The sequence below is a fragment of the Macaca mulatta genome, chromosome 6 (genome assembly GCF_049350105.2).
Source record: "Macaca mulatta isolate MMU2019108-1 chromosome 6, T2T-MMU8v2.0, whole genome shotgun sequence".
NCBI lineage: Eukaryota > Metazoa > Chordata > Mammalia > Primates > Cercopithecidae > Macaca > Macaca mulatta.
Window position 1 is genome coordinate 181251014 of NC_133411.1, and position 21066 is coordinate 181272079.

General features: G+C 46.5%; 1 protein-coding gene across 1 annotated transcript in view; it reads right to left on the reverse strand.

Annotated features, from left to right (window-relative positions):
* Window positions 1-21066, reverse strand: part of SH3PXD2B (SH3 and PX domains 2B) — a 119383-nt gene that overhangs the window by 48752 nt on the left and 49565 nt on the right. Inside the window, exons 4-5 of the mRNA XM_001095586.5 lie at window positions 13277-13353; window positions 477-568 (exon numbers count right to left, since the gene is read on the reverse strand). Of these exons, the coding sequence (XP_001095586.3) occupies window positions 477-568; window positions 13277-13353 (169 nt within the window). The remainder of the gene's footprint in view (window positions 1-476; window positions 569-13276; window positions 13354-21066) is intronic.

Genomic DNA, 21066 nt, shown 5'->3' on the forward strand with positions numbered 1-21066 from the left:
GGAGGCAGGGCTGTAGTGGGCTTTTTGGAGAGCTTCGGAGCCTGGCTGGTCAGGATGAAATCCGGGCCCCGTTGCTCACTGGCAGTGGGGTCTTCATTGGTTTGGGTTGCTCCCGCATTCACATCCCTGGCAGTTCCTGAGCACACCCACCTCTGTAGACAGAAGCTAGATGAATCTACAGCTCAGCCCCTGCCTCGCGGGCTCAGTCTGCCCAGTTCCGACACACCTCACTAAGTGCTGTGGGCAGGTGCAGAGTATTATGGGATGACAGGAGTGGCACTCAGCCAGTTTCCTTCACCTGTCAAACGGGACGATCACTACCCACTTACAGCACCTCTGAAGGCTAAGTGCAGTCTCACAGGGGTTCAGCCGACGAAACCCACGGTCGGCTGCACTTTGCTTTATTTGGGGGTGGCCGGACTGGCAGGAGGGAGGGCTGTGGGGCTCCATCTGGGGAAGCCCACAAACAAACTTACTCTTTGGGGGGATTCAGGTCCTCAGGTCTTGTCTCAAAGAACTGCAGCACCTCATCACACTGAGAGATGTAGGGGGGCAGCTGGATGAGGGCCTGGAGAAGAGAGACGCAGGTGAGTGCAAAGGAGGAGAAGGGGCTGGGCATGGTGGCGTGTGCCTGTAATCCCAGCTACTCAGGAGGCTTAGGCAAGAGAATTGTTTGAACCTGGGAGGCAGAGGTTGCAGTGAGCTGAGATCGCGCCACTGCACTCCAGCCTGGGCGACAGAGAGAGACTGTCTCAAACACACACACACACATGCACACACAAACACACACACACACACAACCAGAAAGCAAAGGAAGGAGAGGGGTATTAGGAATGCCATACACCACCAGTGGCTCTCAAATTCAGGAAGGCACCAGAGTCACTTGGAGGGCTTGTTAAAACACAGATCGTGGATCCCCACCCGAGTTTCTGATTCCGTAGTTCTGTGGAGGGGGCTGAATGTGCATTTCTAAAAAAAGTTTCCTGGTGATGCTACTGGTTTGGGAAACACACACACACACACACACACACACACACACACAATGTATGACATACATGTATATATTATAGGCATATTTGTTCAAGTAATAGGTACATATTCAGGCAAAAATCAGACCATACTGTACATGCTATTTTGTAAACCGATGCTTTCACTTAACTATAAATTGTCAACTTCATGCCATTTCATTATTCTTATTTATGTTGAGACAGGATCTTGCTCTGTCACCCAGGCTGGAGTGCAGTGGTGCAATCTTGGCTCACCACAACCCCTGCCTCCTGGGTTCAAGGGATTTTTGTGCCCTAGCCTCCTGAGTAGCTGGGATTATAGGCATGTGCTACCATGCCTGGCTAATTTTTTTCCCTTTCTTTTGTATTTTTAGTGAGACGGGGTTTCGGCATGTCGGCCAGGCTGGTCTCGAACTCCTGGCCTCAAGTGATCCACCCACTTCAGCCTCCCAAAGTGCTGGAATTACAGGTGTTGAGCCACTGCAGCTGGCTCATTCATTATTCTTCTATAACATCACCTATACTGGATATTGAATTTTGTACAGCTGTGTCATACTTTATTCAAGTCGTCTACTGGTGAATCTTTAGGTTATTTCCAACATGCTCACATATGTGTCTTAACTCACGAATCTGAAGTATTAAAGTGAAGGGACTGTTTTATGATTTGGATAGAGGTTCAAACTCTTCAAGTTAATGAGGGGTTGAAATAGATCTTCCACTGGCCAAATTCCACATTAATCTGCCCCAGTGACTCACTGGCTGTGTCATGGAGCCTCAAGTGGCAATAGGTTGGACAGAGGGTAGGTGGAGGGCACAAAGCTGCCCTCCACAAAGCTCGTTTATCTACTAACAGGTATTCATTCAATGATTCAATGAGCATTTTCTTTGTGCCCAGCACTGCACTAGTTTCTGTGCCAAATACAAGAGAAGTGCAGGGTACAATCTGCTCATTAAAGGATTTGAAACTCAGACATGGCCATCATGAATAAACAGCTCGGTTTAACAAATATTTACTGACGCCTCCTTTGGCCCAGGCCCTGGAACAGGGTGATGAGGATGCAGATCTGAGGGTGGTTCAGGTGGTTCATGCATACATTTTGTTGCACACACATGTGCAGAGAACACGTGTGCATACGCATGAATTGCACAGGTGATTCTGGCAGCCAAGCCACCCAAGCAGTTCAAGAGATGTGCCTTGCATTTCCTTCCTTCCTTCCTTCCTTCCTTCCTTCCTTCCTTCCTTCCTTCCTTCCTTCCTTTCCTTCCTTCCTTCCTTCCTTCCATCCTCCCTCCCTCCTTCCCTCCCTCCCTCCCTCCTTCCTTCCTCTCTCTCTTTCTCTCTCTCTCTCTCTTTTTCTCTCTCTCTCTTTCTTAACGGAGTCTTGCTCTGTCATCAGGCTGGAGTGTAGTGGTGCTATCTCAGCTCACTGCAACCTGTGCTTCCCAGGTTCAAGCAATTCCCGGCCTCAGCATCCTTAGTAGCTGGGATTACAGCTGTGTGCCACCACACCCGGCTAATTTTATATTTTAGTAGAGATGGGGTTTCACCATGTTGGCCAGGATAGTCTCCTGACCTCGTGATCTGCCCACCTCGGCTCCCAAAGTGCTGGGCGTGAGCCCTCGCGGCCGGCCTGTGTCTTGCATTTTCTATATAACCAGCCCTTAATAACTCACCACCCAACTCCCAGAGTGATGTGTCAACCCTGCAGCAGTACTGGGCTCTCGTGGACCAACAGAGAGATGAATGGCCTCCAGTGTGGTACCTTTTACAGGGCTTCGGGGATATGTTGACCCTACGCAATTATTTCTCCCATTAAAAAATTAAATTGTGGCCGGGCGCGGTGGCTCAAGCCTGTAATCCCAGCACTTTGGGAGGCCGAGACGGGCGGATCACGAGGTCAGGAGATCGAGACCATCCTGGCTAACACGGTGAAACCCCCTCTCTACTAAAAAATACAAAAAATTAGCCGGGCGAGGTGGCGGGCGCCTGTAATCCCAGCTACTCGGGAGGCTGAGGCAGGAGAATGGCATAAACCCGGGAGGCGGAGCTTGCAGTGAGCTGAGATCCGGCCACAGCACTCCAGCCTGGGCGACAGAGCGAGACTCTGTCTCAAAAAAAAAAAAAAAAAAAAAAAAAAAATTAAATTGTGTAAAACACAGTAAAAGCTTACCATCTTACCCATTTTCAACTGTACTGTTACAGTGTATTAAGTATTTAATACATTCACACTGCTGTGCTACCAGCACTGCCATCCATCCACAATACGCTTTTCATCTTGCAAAACTGAAACTCTGTACTCATTAAATAACAACTACCCTTCCACCCTCCCCCGGCAACCACCATTCGACTTCTGTCTCTAGGGACTGATGATGCCAGGTAGCTCATATAAGTGGAATTATACAGCGTTTGTCATTTTGAGTCTGGCTGATGTCATTTAGCATGCTCATCCATTCAAGGCTCATGCTTGTAGCAGGCGTCAACACCTCCTTCCTTTTAAAGGATGAGTGATATTCCATTGTATGGATACACCACATTTTGCTTATCATTCACCTGTCGATGGACACTTGGGTTGCCAACCCTACATTACTTTGAGTCAGGCTCTAACTTTAAGCCCCTGAGCTGCAATCTGCTCCAGACTCAAAATGGATAAACATCGTGAGGGATGTGGATGGCTTAGCAGGGGACCTTCCCTGGTCACTGTCCACCCTTCCATCCTTCTGAGGGGTGACTAAAGGGCTCACCGATTTTTAAAATTAGCCTTTAAGTAGCTCCTGCTCTGCAGCAGATCCTTAAGGACTATTTCCAGAGCTGAATCAGGGAGTCCCAGAGACAGGAGCAGGCCCTTCCCTCCCCCACCTCCTGTTTCTGGTCCCCCTTCTTTTTCTGGTTCCGAGCAGTGAGTGGTCGTTCTCCTGGCCAGGATGAGCTGCTGTCTGCTCCCCGCTCCCCACGGGCCTCTTTTTCCTCTGAAATCCTGCAGCCCTTGCAGTTGGAGCCACATAATGAAGGAGCTGATTATATGCTGGACTGTGGTGTGTCCTGGCTGCTTTGTGTGCAAATATCTTGCGGCTTCCCCCCAAGACTGCAATAACAGCACTCCCTGACCTTGGCTCAGCACTGGGTGGCTCCTGAAACGTGTTCATCTGTGTCACTTTATGTAACCCCGGGAAGGCCGGCCCATTTAAAAGATGGGGAAACGGAGGCTCTGGTGAGGTGGCTTGGACTTGAGAGTCCAGGAAAGGCCGACTGCAAACCTCTACCTTAAATCCACAAAAGGCAGCAGGGTGGCAGCTGTTCCTCCTCCACCTTCCCTACATGCCTAGACAGTGCTGGTGAGACCTTAAACAACACAAGGGAACAGGCTGGAGCTGGCCATGTGTCTCTGTTAGAGGAGAGCTGGGTGGGTGTGAGGCACGACCCCTGGAGGTGGTCACTGTCTCTGCCTGGAGGGGGCTTCCCAGGATGGACAGAGGCCCCAAGCGGACCAGGAGGGGAAGAGACAAACGAGGCCCATGGAAACCTCCTGATGATGCCAAGTTCTCTTCTGGTTTTGAGCTATGCCTAGGCAGTAAAAGCCAAACCAAACCCCCAAACCATAAAAGAAGTCAAGTTACTAATAAAAGGCAGGGCTGAATGCTTTGATGTTGGCCCATTTCATTTGGGATGGACGTGGCTACCAGTAAAAAATGACCCGGGGCCGAGAAACCATTCTGCTTCTGAAAGACTCCAGGATAGTCCTAAGTTCCGTCAGTAGTGACAAAGAACCACAGCTCCAGCCAACTCAGTCCTGTTCTGGAAGGGATCCTGGCGCTTTGGACAGATGTGGCTGATGCAGGCACGAGAGAGGAGAGCAAGTCCTGCTTGCAGAGGGTAACAATAAAGGTCAGACAGAACCAGTTCCTGATTCTGGCCTCGTCACTTCCTGGCTGTGAGATTCTCATCTGCAAAGTGGAGCTAAAGAACACCCATCTTGGAGGGCTGTGCCATAGAATAAGTGAGGAAGTGGCTGTATGGTTTCCATCATATACTAGCTGCTTGATGGACACTGGATAATCCCGTTATCCCAATAATCTCTATACTGCCCCAGGTACAAGAATATAAGTGTTTCCAAAGATGATTTCAGAGGCAGCCAGATGATTACGTTAAGTGACAATGCCTTGGCTAGGGAGAAGGTTCGTGTTTTCTCAATTCTCTTTCAACCCTCTGTAATTTAAAAAAGAATGCCCCAGAGAAGTAACACTTGTCTAACTTGCTTCCTGAGAGCAGGACGGGCTCTGCAGAGCCTCCGGTAGGCAGGTAAGAGCAGCTAGCTAGATTTAAAAACATTTTCTGTTGTTGTTGTTGTTTTATTGTTTTTATTTTTTACTTTTATGGCAGGCACATGATACCTATTTGTTTTGTTTGTTTGCTTGTTTTCGAGACAGGGTCTGGCTCTGTGGCCCAGGCTGCAGTGCAGGGTGGGATTTCAGCTCACTGCAGCCTCCACCTCCTGGGCTCGAGATTCTCCCACCTCAGCCTCCTGAGTAGCTGGAATTACAGGCATGCACCACCATGCCTGGCTAATTTTTGTATTTTTAGTAGAAACGGGGTTTCGCCATGTTGCCCAGGCTGGTCTCAAACTCCTGGTCTCAAGTAATCCACCTGCCTCTGCCTTCCAAAGTGTTGGGATTATAGGCGTAAACCACTGTGCCCAGCTGATAGCACTTTTATGTTATGTTTGTGATATAAAGTTTCCTCTAAGATATATTGTGTTCAGAAGTTTAAAAAGTCAGGAATCCCTCTTACCACAGTAGGCAGCACGTCAGTCTCATGATCTGAAGAAGTTCAAAAAGTGAGTTGAAGAAAAAGATTAATAATAATATAAGTGGGTGGTGCGTGACAGAATTCCAGAAGGGAAGTCTCAAGCGTTTGGAGCCTTGTAAATACCGCTGTTATGTTGCCCACAGTTTAAAATACTACAGCATGGGCACCCACACGCACAAGTGTGTACATTTGCATGTGTGTTTGATTTAAGCTACACCGTATGATGGTTAATTACTACCTGAAGACCCCTCATTGAGAATGAACACTGGGGCAAGTGAAAGACTCTAATCAGAAGTCCACACTTCAGAAAAGACTGCTTTAGGGCTTTAACTATCTTCATTGTGGATCAATACCACAACCTTTATTCATTAGCCTAACTGTTGTTAGAAAGAATTTTGTTTTTCTACTGGTGAAATGATCCTAGAAATATTCTCATACACTCTGGCCCTTGCACAAACAGAACCTCGTGAACCCAGTACCATACATCCTTCAGAACAGGGCCCTGGGTCTAGGACTTAGGGTTCAGCTTCTTCTTGAGGATTTTACTGTCAGACCACGGTTAGGATAAGCTGATCCTGCCTCTAGAATGTGGCTGCATCTGCCTTGAGGAATCATTCACGCAAAGAGATGTCAGACAGACAGCTGGGATTTCAAGGAGCTTCCAGAAAAACCTGAGTGGCTATTTATGAGGTGGCTTGATAATAAATGCTTGTATGTGTGGCAGGATTCAGCTGAGTCATATTTTCATTGTGTCTTTTGACGAACAGAAGTTCTTAAAATTAATGTATTCAAATAAATCAATCTTTTTGTGCTGGGTATCCTTTTTGTATCTTTAGAAATCCTATACCTAGAGATTATAAATATATTTTCCTACGTTATCTCCTAAAACCTTTTGTAATATTGCCTCTTACATTTATGTCTTTAATTTTCTTGGAAATGATTTCATGTGTGGTGTGAGGTAGGGGTTAGTTATCTTTTTTGTTTTTTTTCCCATGTGGATATCCATTTATTGAGGAATGACCTGCAAGGTTGCCTTTGTCAGTGTCACAGTGTCCATCCAAATACACACGGATCTGTTTCTAGGCTTTCTATTTGTTTCAAGGGTTTGTCTATCCTTGTGCTAATACTGCAGTATGTTAATTTAGTGTAACTTTACAATAGGTCTGGTAGAACAGGAAGTTTCTTCCATTGTAATATATACCTGGGAGCTAGCTTTGGGATATCATCTGTAGCCCTCATCTATCTCTATTAGAGACTTTCATTTTCTACTAAAATAAAGTTAGTTGTGATAGATCAAATTGGCTTAAGTCGGTTCACAGCAATGTCAGTAACAGATACTCAAATGTCATGTAACAGCCTATGTAGTCTATAAAAGAAAGGGATCATTTCATCTCTCTCCAGGGGGGCAGTTCCCTTGAAGCTGAGCCCAGGGAATCTGGCCAACCAAAACTCCAAATATCTGCTCTATTTATTATGTTTCATTAATAGCAGGGGGTAGTAACTTCCACGTGGCTCATTTAAGGTAAGCAGTTTCCTCCCTGTGGTTAGTCCAGGTGAATTCATTATCTCTGTACCATTCCAAGCATCAGGCTGCTGCTATCCTGTATTACTCTCAGATTTTAAATTTCCTTTTCAAACCAGAAGTCCAGGAGTTGGTGAAGCCCTAGGTGCAAGGAAAATCTGACTCTGGAGAGAAGTCAGGTGGGCTGGGGAAGAAGCAGAATAGGCTGATTTGGGCTGAGGGACAACCGATTCTGGGGAAGGTACGAACTGGAACTTCCCAGCTGGGCAAGGTGACCCTATAGTCCTTGCCAGTAGGGCCTAGACAAAAGAAGATCATCTCCAGAATTGGAATTTCAGGCTCTAGAGGTTTGGAATGGGACAGGGAAGAGCTGAACCTTCTTCTGAGGGCTGGCAGGCAACAGCAGTGCTGATGGCTGCCCCTTTGCCCCAGCCCTTCTTTTGTCATGAGATACTTAATAGACAGAGAGTCTGGGTTTATCTAGCTCTAAGAAACACACATTTGAATACCTAGGCTTTTTGAACTTTTACTTTCTTTCCTTTTTTTTTTTTGAGATGGAGTCTCGCTCTGTCACCCAGGCTGGAGTGCAATGGCGCGATCTTGGCTCACTGCAACCTCTGCCTCCCGGGTTCAAGCAATTCTCCTGCCTCAGCCTCCTGAGTAGCTGGGATTACAGGTCCCTGCCACCACCCCTGGATAATTTTTGTATTTTAAGTAGAGACGGGGTTTCACCATGTTGGTCAGGCTGGTCTCAAACTCCTGACCTCATGATCTGCCCACTTCAACCTCCCAAAATGCTGGAATTACAGGCATGAGCCACCACGCCCGGCCTTGCATTTTTTACTTTCTTAGAGAGGCCATAAGTATTATGTGAGTGTGGTGGCGTAGAAGGCTTGAGTCCAGCTCTCTAACCCTCAAATCTAAAATCTTATTGTAAGTAACTTTGTTGGGCCTCCACTTCCTCATCTACACAATGGGAATAATAAAATTTACTCCTGCCTAGGAGTTCGAGACCAGCCTGGGCAACATGGTGAAACCCCATCTCTCTAAAAAAAAAAAAAAAAAAAAAAAATTGGTATGTGCTGGTAGTTCCAGCTACTCAGGAGGCTGAGGTGGGAGGATCACTTGAGCCTAGGAGACTGAGGTTGCAGTGAACCAAGGTCACCCTACTGTACCTCAGCGCGGGAGACAGAGCAAGACCTTGTCTCAAAATAATAAAAATAAAGCCTATTCCTCAAAGTTGTTGGAAAGATAAGACAAGGTCCCATTTGGCAAAGAGCAGACGCTCAATCAGGAGAGATTTTCTGACCTTCCTTGACATCACCTGCCAAGAGAGGGATCATCTGTCCCCACGCTGCCCCCTTTTGTTTAACACTTTTTTTGTAGAGATGGGGGTCTCACTATGTTGCCCAGGCTACTCTCAAACTCCTGGCCTGAAGCAGTCTTCCCACCTCAGCCTCCCAAAGTGCTGGGATTACAGGCATGAGCCACTGCGCCTGGACTAATACTTTTAAACAGATTCACTGTGGCATAATTTACATACCATAACATCTACCCATTATAGGTGCACAATATCAATGATATTTGGTAAATTACAGAGTTGTGCCACAATCACCACAACCTAGTTTCAAAACTTTTCCATCACTTCAAAAATGTCCCCCAACTTAATCTGCAGTTCATCTCTGCTCATGCAGAATGAGCAGACCCCCAGGTCTCGGAAACCACTGTTCTGCTTTTTGCCTCTATAAATTTGCCTTTTCTGCACATTTCATATAAACAGAATCATACAACATGTAGTTGTACACACCTGGCTTCTTTCACTTAGCATTATGCTTTGGAGATTCATCCAGCTTGTATCAGTGTGTCATTGCTTTATTTATTCATTCAGAGCTGGAGTCTTGCTCTGTCACCCAGGATGGAGTGCAGTAGTGCTATCAAGGCTCATGGCAGCCTCCAACTCCTGGGCTCAAGCAATTCTCCTGCCTCAGTCTTCTGTGTCCTGGGAGTACAGGCTCAAGCCACTGTGGCATGTTCCTAGTGCTTTTTGTTGCCAAATAAAAAGATATGTCTATTGTATGGATATTATGCATTTTCTGTATCCAGCTGATGGACTTGTGGATCACCTCTAGTGTTGGCTATTATGAATTAATGTTGCTGTGAACATTTGCAGCCAAGTCTTTGTGAGGACATAAGTTTTCAATTTTCTTGAATATATATACCTAAGAGTGGTCATACGATAAGTTTAACTTTTGAGGAAACTGCCAAACTGTCTTCCAAAGTAGCTTCCCATCTTTTTTTTTTTTTTTTTTTGAGATGGAGTATTGCCCTTGTTTCCCAGGCTGGAGTGCAATGGCATGATCGTGGCTCACCTCAACCTCCGCTTCCCAGGTTCAAGTGATTCTCCTGCCTCAGCCTTCTGAGTAGCTGGGATTACAGGCATGCACCACCTTACCTGGCTAATTTTGTATTTTCAGTAGAGACAGGGTTTCTCCATGTTGGTCAGGTTGGTCTCGAACTCCCGACCTCAGGTGATCCGCCTGCCTCAGCCTCCCAAAATACTGGGATTACAGCCTTGAGCCACCACGCCCAGGTTGTAGCTTCCTATCTTAAAGGCTCCAGTTACTCCATGTTCTCACCAACACTTGCTATTGTCTGTCTTGCTGATTATAAGCAACTCTAGTGGCTGTGTAGGTATCTCGTTATGGTTTTATTTTGCATTCCCATAATGACTAATGATATTGAGCATCTATTCATGTGCTTACTAGTCATTCCTATGTCTTCTTGGGTAAAATTTGTATTGCAATCTTTAAAATCAGGTTGTCTTACTATTATTGAGTTATTTGTGTATGTTCAATACAAATCCTTTATCGGATATATGATTAACAAATATTTTCTCCCAGTCCATGGTATACCATTTCTTTCTCTTTTTTTGAGATGGAGTCTCACTCTGTCCCAGGCTGGAGTGCGGTGGCACGATTTTGGCTCACTGCAACCTCCACCTCCTGGATTCAAGCAATCCTCCCACTTCAGCCTCCCAAACAGCTGGGATTACAGGCATGTGCCACTATGCCCAACTAATTTTTGTATTTTTAGTAGAGAAGACATTTCACCATGTTGGCCACGCTGGTCTTGAACCCCGGACCTCAAGTGATCTGTCTGCCTTGGTGCTCCAAAGAGCTGGGATTACAGGCATGAGCCATTGGCCTGGCCATTTTGTTAATGGTACTTTTTGAAGTATAGAAATCTATAAGTCCATTTAATTAAATCCAATTTTTATCAGTTTTTCTTTAAAGGCTCACACTTCTGGGGTCAGAGCTAAAAACTCTGCCCAATTCAAGATTGTGATGACTTTCTCCTATGTTTTCTTTTAGAAGTTTTATAGTTTTAGCTCTTATATTTAGGGTTATGGTCCACTTTGAGTTGATTTTCATGCATGGTATGAGATAAGGGTCTAACTTCATTTTTTTTGCATGTGTATAGCTGTTGGGGGCTACAGTGTTTTGCTCTCCACCCCCCATTCATATATTAAAGTCCTAACCCCCAAGCCCCTAGAATGTGAATATATTCAGAGACAGGATCTTTCAAAAGGTAATTTAAAGTAAAATGAAGTCACTAGGAATGTGCCTTCATCCAATATAACTGTGTCTTTATAGGAAGAGGAGAGTAGGACATAGCCAGGTACAGAAAAGACCTTGTAAAGACACAGGCAGAAGAGGTATCTCATCTATAAACCAATGAGAGAGGTTAGAGGGCCCCGCTGCCGAGACTTCCAGCTTCTGGAACCGTGAGAAACTAAACGATGTTGTAAGCCACCCAGTTTGTGGTATTTTGCTATGCAGCCCTAGGAAATGAATGCAACAGGTGACTATCTCAACTGTTTGTTTAAAAGACTGTCCTTTTCAGCCTGGCATGGTGGCTCATGCCTGTAATTCCAGCACTTTGGCAGGCTGATCACTTGAGGTCAGGAGTCCGAGACCAGCCTGGCCAACATATAGTGAAACCCCGTCTCTACTAAAAATGCAAAAAAAAAAAAAAAAAAAAAAATTGCCAGGCACGGTGGTGGGTGCCTGTAATCCCAGCTACTCAGGAAGCTGAGGCAGGAGAATCCCTTGAACCCAGGAGGCGGAAGTTGCAGTGAGCCGAGATGGCACCACTGCACTCCAGCCTGGGCAACAGAGCGAGACTCCATCTCAAAAAAAAAAAAAAAAAGACTATCCTTTTCCCAGTGAATTGTCTTGGTACCTTTGTGGAATATGAACTGATCAAACATTTTGTAAGATTTTATTTCTGGACTCTCAATGTTGTTCCGCTGATCTATATACCTATTTTTGTCAGTTCCATACTATCCTGATTACTGTACCTTGGAGGGAGTTTTGAAAATGGGTAGTATGGCTCCTCTAAAGTTGTTCTTTTTCAAAAGTGTTTTGACTATTCTGGGTCCTTTGTATTTCCACATACACTTGAGGACTGGCTTGTCAATTTCTATTAAAAAGCCTATGAAAAAGATTTTGACAGGGATTGTATTGAATATGCAGGTTAATTCTGGGAGGAGTTCCATTTTAACAACATTGAGTCTTCCAACCCACAAGTATGGAGTGTCTCTCCATGAATTTAGATCTTTAATTTTCATTGAAATGTTTTGTAGTTTCAGTGTATAAATCCTGCCCTTCTTTTGTGAAACTTATTTGTAAGTATTTTATTCTTTTTGATGCTACTGGGAGTGGGATTGTTTTCTTAATTTCACTTCTGGATTATTTGTTCCTAAGATATAGAAATACAATTGCTTTCTGTATACTGAGCGTTTAATCCTGATCTTACTAAACTCATTTATTTGTCCTAGCATTTTTTGATGGATCTCTTATGATTTTCTACATAGAGAATCATGTCATCTGTGAGTCCAGAGTTACACTCTTTCCTTGCCAATCTGGATGCCTTTTCTTTCTTTTTTGTTTGCTAACGCTGGCTAGTCCCCCAGTAAAATGTAGAACACACGTGTAAGGGTAAACATACTCGCTTTGTTCCTGATCTGAGGGGGAGATCGTTCACTGCTCCATTTAAAAAACATTTCTTGCTATTCCTACTCCTCTCCCATCAGAATTGCTAGTGATTTTAACTTGGAGAAATAAATACCAAAGGAAAACTGCTAAACTAAATAAAAACATGCTCCTTTCCTGACTACAGCCTCAAGTCAAATGAAATATAACCAAAAGGCAGGTCTCTTGTTGTTTAGGACTGAAGCCGTTGCACCATCAAATAACAGGGGTTGGTTAAATAACTTTTGAAACACGAATGTATAAGGGAATTCTATGCGGTCATTAAAAGTAGGCTTATGAGGATTTTTATTTTTTCTGAGACAGAGTCTCACTCTGTTGCCCAGGCAGGAGTGCAGTGGCGCCAATCTCAGCTCACTGCAACCTCTACCTCCCAGGTTCAAGTGATTATCCTGCCTCAGCCTCCCAAGTAGCTGGGACTACAGGTGTGCACCATCACACCTGGCTAATTTTTCTATGTTTAGTACAGATGGAGTTTCAACATGTTGGCCAGGCTGGTCCCAAACTCCTGACTTCAAGTGATCCACCTGCCTTGGCCTCCCAAAGTGCTGGGATTACAGGTGTGAGCCACTGTGCCCAGCCAAAAGGATGTTTTAATAGCAGGGAAATTCTCACATAATAATTATGGCAAAAGAGAAAGAGCAACAACATAACACATACAGAATGGTCTCAACATCATTACGAAATGCACATAAAGGTGGAAAGGAAATATGTAAAACCCTTAATAACTGTTGCCTCTAAGTTTAATGATAATGAGTGACTTTTCCCCCTAATTTCTTTACATTCCTTTGAATTGTATAAATTTTTATCGGTGAGCATCCTGTAGCCAGAAAAAGAAAAGAAAACAGAATACACCTACAGGGAAGGCTGTGTGGGCATTTCTAAGCCTTACCTTACAGTATTCATCAATTGGTATCAGGCGTTTGACAGCCACGTCCCGGATGTGGCTTCGTCTGAAGAGAATCTTACCTGCAGAAGATAAGAGCAAAGACAGTGCTGTCAGGGAACAGGGACAAGCTCTCAGCAACCTGAGAGGATGTGGACATGGCTGTTCCTAGGGTAGGTCTGAGTGGTGCCAAAATTCCTGGCTGTGATCAAGGTGCTCCTGCTGGACTTCCGTGGGGCTTGGATAAGCCCATGCGAGGTCCCCCTAAACCATGTTCACGGTTTTAACACAAGGGCTTGGGGGAATGGGAGCCACAGAGTAAGTTTTGGTGAGATAAGGGAGGCTGGAAACAACCGCAGAAGGAAGCCACTCCTACCTGATGAAGAAAGAAGGTTGGACCCGAGCATGTGAGGTCCTGTCCAACTCCAGGATTCTGGCTGGGTGAACAGTGCAGTGGACAAGCAGACATGCCCTCAGCAATAGTTCAGTCTCCTCCCTTATCCTCATTCACCCTCTGCCTTTTCCTCATGTTCCCTAAACCCCCATGCTGAGCCCTCCCCTCTGCCTGGACACCTCCCCATGCAACCCCACCACCATCCCTCATAGGGGTGAAGAGATGGCTCTTTCTGACTGCACACATTATTTATTTTTACAGCACTTCTTCTGTCCTACCAGTCATGTGCTCTGCACAAATAGGAACTGACTGTGTCTCAGTCCATTCTGTGACACTAATGTTTGATAAATATATGAATGTGGCTTCCACCTGCAAAGATGGCAAATTCTTCCAGTTCCTTCCCCAATTAGTGTTCATGAGAGAAGGGTTTGGAGTTTTCCTATTTCACCAAATATTAGCTGAGAGTCCACGGCCTGCTTCACAACATCCGAAACTCTGGGGCTTCGAGTTTTCCTATTTCACCAAATATTAACTGAGAGTCCACGGCCTGCTTCACAACATCCGAAACTCTGGGGCATAGGGCTACCAATATGACACACGGGCAGAGAATGTGGGTCACAGGAAAACACGGGTATATACACGATGCCACTGGAGATCTCTGGAAATATCCAAGACATTGAGATGTCATGGGTGAGGTCTGTTTAAAGCAAATCAGTGGGTTCTCAAGAGTTTAGACAGGCTATCCTCTCTTAGGGAGATGGTGGTGAAGCATACGCACTAAAGGTTAAGACCACCTGGCTCCCCATTCTGGATCTACCACAGTCGGGGGTGGGGGAAATCAGAAATAAGACATAAAGGAGGCCGGGCGCGGTGGCTCAAGCCTGTAATCCCAGCACTTTGGGAGGCTGAGACGGGCGGATCATGAGGTCAGGAGATGGAGACCATCCTGGCTAACATGGTGAAACCCCGTCTCTACTAAAAAATACAAAAAATTAGCCGGGCGAGGTGGCGGGCGCCTGTAGTCCCAGCTACTTGGGAGGCTGAGGCAGGAGAATGGCGTAAACCCGGGAGGCGGAGCTTGCAGTGAGCTGAGATCTGGCCACTGTGCTCCAGCCTGGGCGACAAAGCGAGACTCCGTCTCAAAAAAAAAAAAAAAAAAAAAAAAAAAAGACATAAAGGAGGACCAAAGATATGGGGGATGGAGATAAGCACCTCTACCAAGCTCGTGCAGAGCGACCAGGGGGAATCTATGGGTAGGTCAAGGGGAAGGCGTGGGAGGACCACAGCTGCTCTAGAACATGGAGACCTACTAAGAGCTCTCTCTATTTCTGGCCGTAGGAGGTTGGTTAAAAAGAGGAATTTGGGTCAAGAGCCTGGCAAGGTGAAGAGAGATTACTATTGATCTAAGATGGTTTCTGGTGAGATGGTTATCTCCACAGATCAAGCTCGGGCGGGCAGGGATAGGATGGCATAGAAAAGTCTAGTACGGGTCGGGCATGGTGGCTCATGCCTGTAATCCCAGCACTTTGGGAGGCCGAGGTGGGTGGATCACTTGAGGTCAGGAGTTTGAGACCAACCTGGCCAACATGGCAAAACCCCGTCTCCATTAAAAATAAAAATAAAAATAAAAATCAGCCAGGCGTGGTAGCATGTGCCTGTAGTCCCAGCTACTCGGGAGGCTAAGGCAGCAGAATCACTTGAGCCTGGGAGGCGGAGGATGTAGTGAGCCGAGATCACACCACGGCACTCCAGCCTGGGTGACAGAGTAAGTGAGACTCCGTCTCAAAAAAAAAAAAAAAGACTAGTATAGTCAGAATTTTCATAACATGACAGAACTGGAAGGGATGTTGAAAAACAACCCTACTGACTTTTAAAGATTTGCAATGCAAAGTGGTAATGGAGATTTGCACCCTAAAAGACCATATGGCTAATCCAACATTTTAAACAACAGGACAACTTGCTCTGGTGCAAAAGGACACTATTTGGAAACTAGGCAGACATGGTAAATTTAAAAAAAAAGAGAGAAAGCCTTTTTATTTTTTGCTCATTTTCACCAATTAAAAAAATATCTAGGCTGGGCGCAGTGGCTCACGCCTGTAATCCCCACACTTTGGGAAGTCGAGGCAGGTGGATAAGCTGAGGTCAGGAATTTGAGACCAGCCTGGCCAACATGGTAAAACCCTGTCTCTACTAAAAATACAAAAATTAGCTGGTGGCGCATGCCTGTAATCCCAATTACTCGGGAGACTGAGGCAGGAGAATCGCTTGAACCCGGGAGGCGGAGGTTGCAGTGAGCTGAGATAGTGCCATTGCACTCCAGCCTGGGCAACAAGAGCAAAACTCTGTCTCAAAAAAAAAAAAAAAAAAAAAAAGGTAGATGAATATGTATCACAAAGTTCAAGGTGCTTGTCTTTGAGGAATAAAGACAGAGAATTTTGGTTTTCTTTTTTACACTTTCTCCAAAGTTTCTGCCGTAAACATTTATTGCTTTTAGAATCAGAAAATTTTCATGCCATTAGCAAAAAAAGTAAATGAGGCAGGGAAGTGGGAAGTGGTTTGCAATTGGATTTCCCTGGAGCCGATGATCTTATTCACTGAACAGGTACAGTCTCTGCGTAAGGCCTTTCTGTGCCACGCTTTGGGGCTAGTGGGGAGCAAGCCGGCTGTGGCCTGCCCTCCTGCTGCTCATAGCTGGTGTTTCCCAAAAGCAGGGGAGGGGGGACCCTGCTGGAGTCTGGGTGGGGCAATGCTTCCCTGGACTGGAGGCTCCCGCCCTGCAGGATGTTTAGCATCCTTGGTTCAAATCCAGATGAAGCTGGTAGCCTTCCCAGCCCCACCCCACCTCCAGTCATTGTGACAATCAAATACTCCCTATCTCCATTTTACTGTCCTTGTAGGTGGAACTACTTGCTGTGTAGAACCCCAGCAGTGTCCTGAGCCTTCAGGAGAAACAAGGAATGTGTGCCTATGAAGAGAAATCCTGCCCAGCAAATGCTCCGTAATTTATTTCTCAAAATGGGAGAGGAATCCCTAATCAAAACTACTTTGGTCCCCTTCAGGTATCATTTTTCTTCTGTAAACCAGGGGAAGGGTGGAGGGTGGGTGCACAGGTGTCTTACTGAAAAGGTCGTCAACAGGCTCTAAGTATCTCCACCCTCACGGGGCAGTGCTGGCCCACGGCAACAGGCACAGGCCTGTCCTGAGGCTGCCATCCGACTAGACACCAAAGCTGAGGATCCACCCAAGGACAGGTCTACAGGAATTGAAAGGGAACAGAAGACTCAGGCGCCTTCAGAGTTTCCTGAGGGGGCAACTCAAGGACATAAGTGTCATTCCTATACTTGTGAGACCTCAGTGGGACAGGAATCTCTGGGTGCACGTCTGGTGCCCTGCCAGCAACAAGGGCACGATGCCCTGTGGCAGCAGTGGGGCCTGCTGGAGAGGCCACAGGCTCTGCAGTCCATGAGGCCCTGGCCAGTCCTAGGGGGAATTTTGGGGAATGCATTTACCTCCCAGAGCCTCAGTCTCCTCATCTGTGAAATGGGACAGCAGCCCCTAGCTCTTAGAAGCCATCTCCATGACACTCAGCACAGGGATGGCCCTTAGTAGGTGCTTGCAAAGGGGCAATTACTTACTATTACTATTTTTTTACTTTAGATGATTCATGCACTCTGCAATTCAGAGCGCACGTTCTTTCCTCAACTCCCAGCTTTCTTAAACCCGCCTCCAGTGGGCCAATTTGTCATTTACCCACAGCAGAGCCCGAGTTGTGGCTCAGGTGCTGGCCATGGGGCAGAACCGTGAGGCCAGCGGTAGGCATGGGAGCCAGCACCCCCTTGGCCAGGGCCTCCCTGGTGAGGTGCCGTGGGCAGCGGCCCTGGCCTGTGCCTGACGGGAGGTGTTTCTGTGTGCATCTCAGGGCAGGAGGGTGAGCCGGCTGCCTTCCTGGAGTGGAAAGGGTGTTCAGAGGCGCACACAGCCTTTGGTGGGAACGGTCGGCTTTTGTTTTCCACTGTGGAGGAAGGCCAGACTGTAATTCCTATTTTTCAGGCAGCATCCTCTGCCAAGTTGGCTTCCCCAGCTCCTGCTGGGATGGAAAACTGTGCAGGCTGCTCTCCCCTCCCCCGCCTTTGTGCTAACATGAGACTTGCTTTTGTTCTGCTGACGCGGCAGTCTTGGCAGCAAACTGACCCCTAGGAGAGGGGGCGCTTCTCTCGTGCTTCCCTGTCTTGGCCTCACCCTCGGCTTCGAGGAAAGGCTAAGAGGTGGCTCAGAAGGGGTGGTCTGGGGTCCTGGGGCCCAGCGGGGTGCTGGGGCCTAGGGGGACCTCTCCAAGCCACAAGTGGGTGCCTTGAGAAGAGACCAAGTCCCTGGGAACGGCCTTTTCATTAATTCTCTGGTGGAGAAGGATTACGTAACCATGAAAGCTTTTAAGAGCTTGGGAGAGGGTCGGCTCAAGTTCTTCTCCGTCTCGGGTAGTTCGCCAGAGCTGGTTTTGTCTTTTATCCAGTAAAGAGTTAGAACTCACTGCCTTCCTTTCCTTTCTTGGTGAAAAAAACCTGCATTTGGAGTCCAGTTTACCTTTAATATCCAGAATGATCATTTAAGGAGGACACGAACACGTGAAACCAAGAGATTCCAAAGACATGTCCCAGGACCCTGTTTCTGCCTTTACCAAGAATCTACTACGTACCAGGAACTGGACCTTGTGAAGCAGGGGTCACTGTCCCGTTTTTAACAGATGTGGAAACTGAGGCTTAGAGGCGGATGTCGCTTGCTTGAGGTCACAGGCTAGTCTGTTTGACTCTGAAGCACACGCTTTGGAGCGCTGACATTTGGCTGCTGCGGTTGGCCAGCGGGGTTTCCTCCAGCAGGAAAGAAAATTCCAGCATGGTTGTACACTTTGCCAGTGGAGGAACTACAAATGTTAGCTTTTTTAGGTAAAGGATTCTCCCAGTGGAGGAAGCCTGGCAAACACATGTGCCGTGTCTCTAAAGCCATTCAGTGACAGTAATACCTGAAGAACCCACTATGTTCTGGACTAGGGGGTTGGGAGACTGGCACTTGTGTGACCCAGGGAGTCCCCCCCATCTCTAGACCTGTTCCCTTTGCTGAAAAAAAGATACTTTTTTTTTTTTTTTGAGACAGAGTTTCGCTCTTTCATCCAGGCTGAAGTGGCGCAATCTCGGCTCACTGCAACCTCCACTCCCTGGGTTCAAGCCTCAGCCTCCCAAGTAGCTGGGATTATAGGTGCCTGCCACCATGCCCAGCTACCTTTTATATTTTTAGTAGAGAAGGGGTTTTGCCATGTTGGCCAGCATGGTCTCAAACTTCCAACCTCAGATTATCCACTCACCTTGGCTTCCCAAAGTGCTAGGATTACAGGAGTGAACCACCATTCCTGGCCTTGAAAAAGGAACTAAAGGGCCCGTCCAGCTCTAAATATCTATGACTTAGGGTGATTGTCAGATTGCTGATTTTCAGTATATAAAAACATCATAGTAAGTGCTTGATGGCTGATAGCAACCTGCCAGGCATTTACACAATCATCATAACAACTTCATCATTTTAGTACCATTATTATTTCCAATTTGCAAATGAAGTCATCTACCCAAGGTGACAGAGTTGGTGAGGGGGGCATGCTGGGATTGGAACTCAGGTTGTCTGACTCAGGCACGAATTTTGGACCCTGCCATACCTGTGTCTGAATTCCAGTTCTGCCATCTGTGCAAGCGCCTATAGGTTTCCTGAGCCTCAATTTTCCTAATCTGTGAAATGGGTGCAGTAATGCCTACGCTGCAGGTCTGCTCTGAGGACGAAACGAGGTAATGAAAGTAAAGCACTGAGTGACTGGCCCACAGTACGGAGCTATTATTATACTTGAAGCAGTAACACTGGTTTGGGTAACCCCTCTCTTTGAGCTGAAGTCGTTATAGTATTCTTTGGTAGGAATCTGGGGGGATGGAGACTGACTACCTTGGGAACAGAGACTAGGTATAACTGCATTAAATGCTGCACAGCAGCTGGTGTGCTGCCTGGTAGCCGTATGAGGTAGGTTCATAAACTTTCTAAAATATCCCCCAAAGATGTGCTGCCCTAATCCCCAAAGCTTGTGTATGTGACGAGCTATTATATGCCTTCCGTTCACTTCAGAAGAGGGAGATTATCCTGGATTAGTCAGGTAATAATCGTATGGGTCCTTAAAAGCAGGCAGCTTTCCCTGACTGGTAGCAGAAGGCAAAGTCAGAGGGATTTGAAGGCCAAGTGAGATTTGCTGCCCCACTGTTGGCTGGGAGATGGAGAGGGCTGTAGGGAGACCCCCTGAAACTATTGCTACGGAATAAAAGATGAAACGGTCCTGATTATTGTAAATACAAAGTTGCATGCAGGATTGTGTAAAGACAATGCCAGGTTGGACTGCCAGAATGAGCCAAGAGCACGTGACGTGCTTCCCCCTGCAGGGAGCCTATGAACGGACGCGTAGTCAGGGAGGTTTCACATCACCAAGATTCCTATCCCAGAAAAGCAAATGTTCATAGCTCTGGGAATGGAATGCGACCCTTGTGGAGAGCCTATAAATGGACGCATGAGGGGCGCCTGTTCATATGGATACGATATGGCTATAAACACCCTCATCTTGCCACAGCTCTGCTAGGCCTCTTTAGGGTTCATACTCCCTTCTGAGAATTTCTGGTCTAACCGGTTGTCTAGCTTCACGTCCTGTTCCTATGGATTGTTTGTAACCAGCTTTTGCTGCAACTGTTACTGCTGATTAATATCTTGCTAATCATAGGTTATGGAAAGACTGTGTTCCTGTTTTAAGGCTCTGTTAGAAATTACTGATGCATGCACTATATTGTAAATTCTCATCTCTGTATACTGTACTTCTCCATACAGATGTTATGTTAAAGAATTACTTCATCCCCATGTGACCATCTCACCTCACAATCAAATGACCCTAAATCCCTCACTAACCTACCTCTGCCCTCACTAAACTTAATAATAAATATTGGTATATCCAGTGCATTGGCGGCATCATGGGACCAGAAGGCAGTGACCCCCCTGGACCCAGCTTTCACTATCTTGTGTGTGTCTATTATTTCCGACCTGCCGATCTGCCTGGGAACAAAGAGAGAGCCCCGTTGCATTGTGGGCTGCTGGCCAGATCCTGCAATAGAGGGCTCCTGTGATGAGGGATGTGGGAAGCTTTTAGAAGCTGAGAGGGTGACAGCCAGCAAGGAAACAGATCTTGGTCCTATAGCTGTGACAAACTGAACTCTGCCAACAATCTACGTGGAGGCTGGAAGTTGACTTTTCTCTAGGTCCTCCAGATAAGAGCTTGGCTCAGCTGACATCTTGACTTCAGCCTCATGAGACCTTGAGCAGAACCCACTTGGGCCAA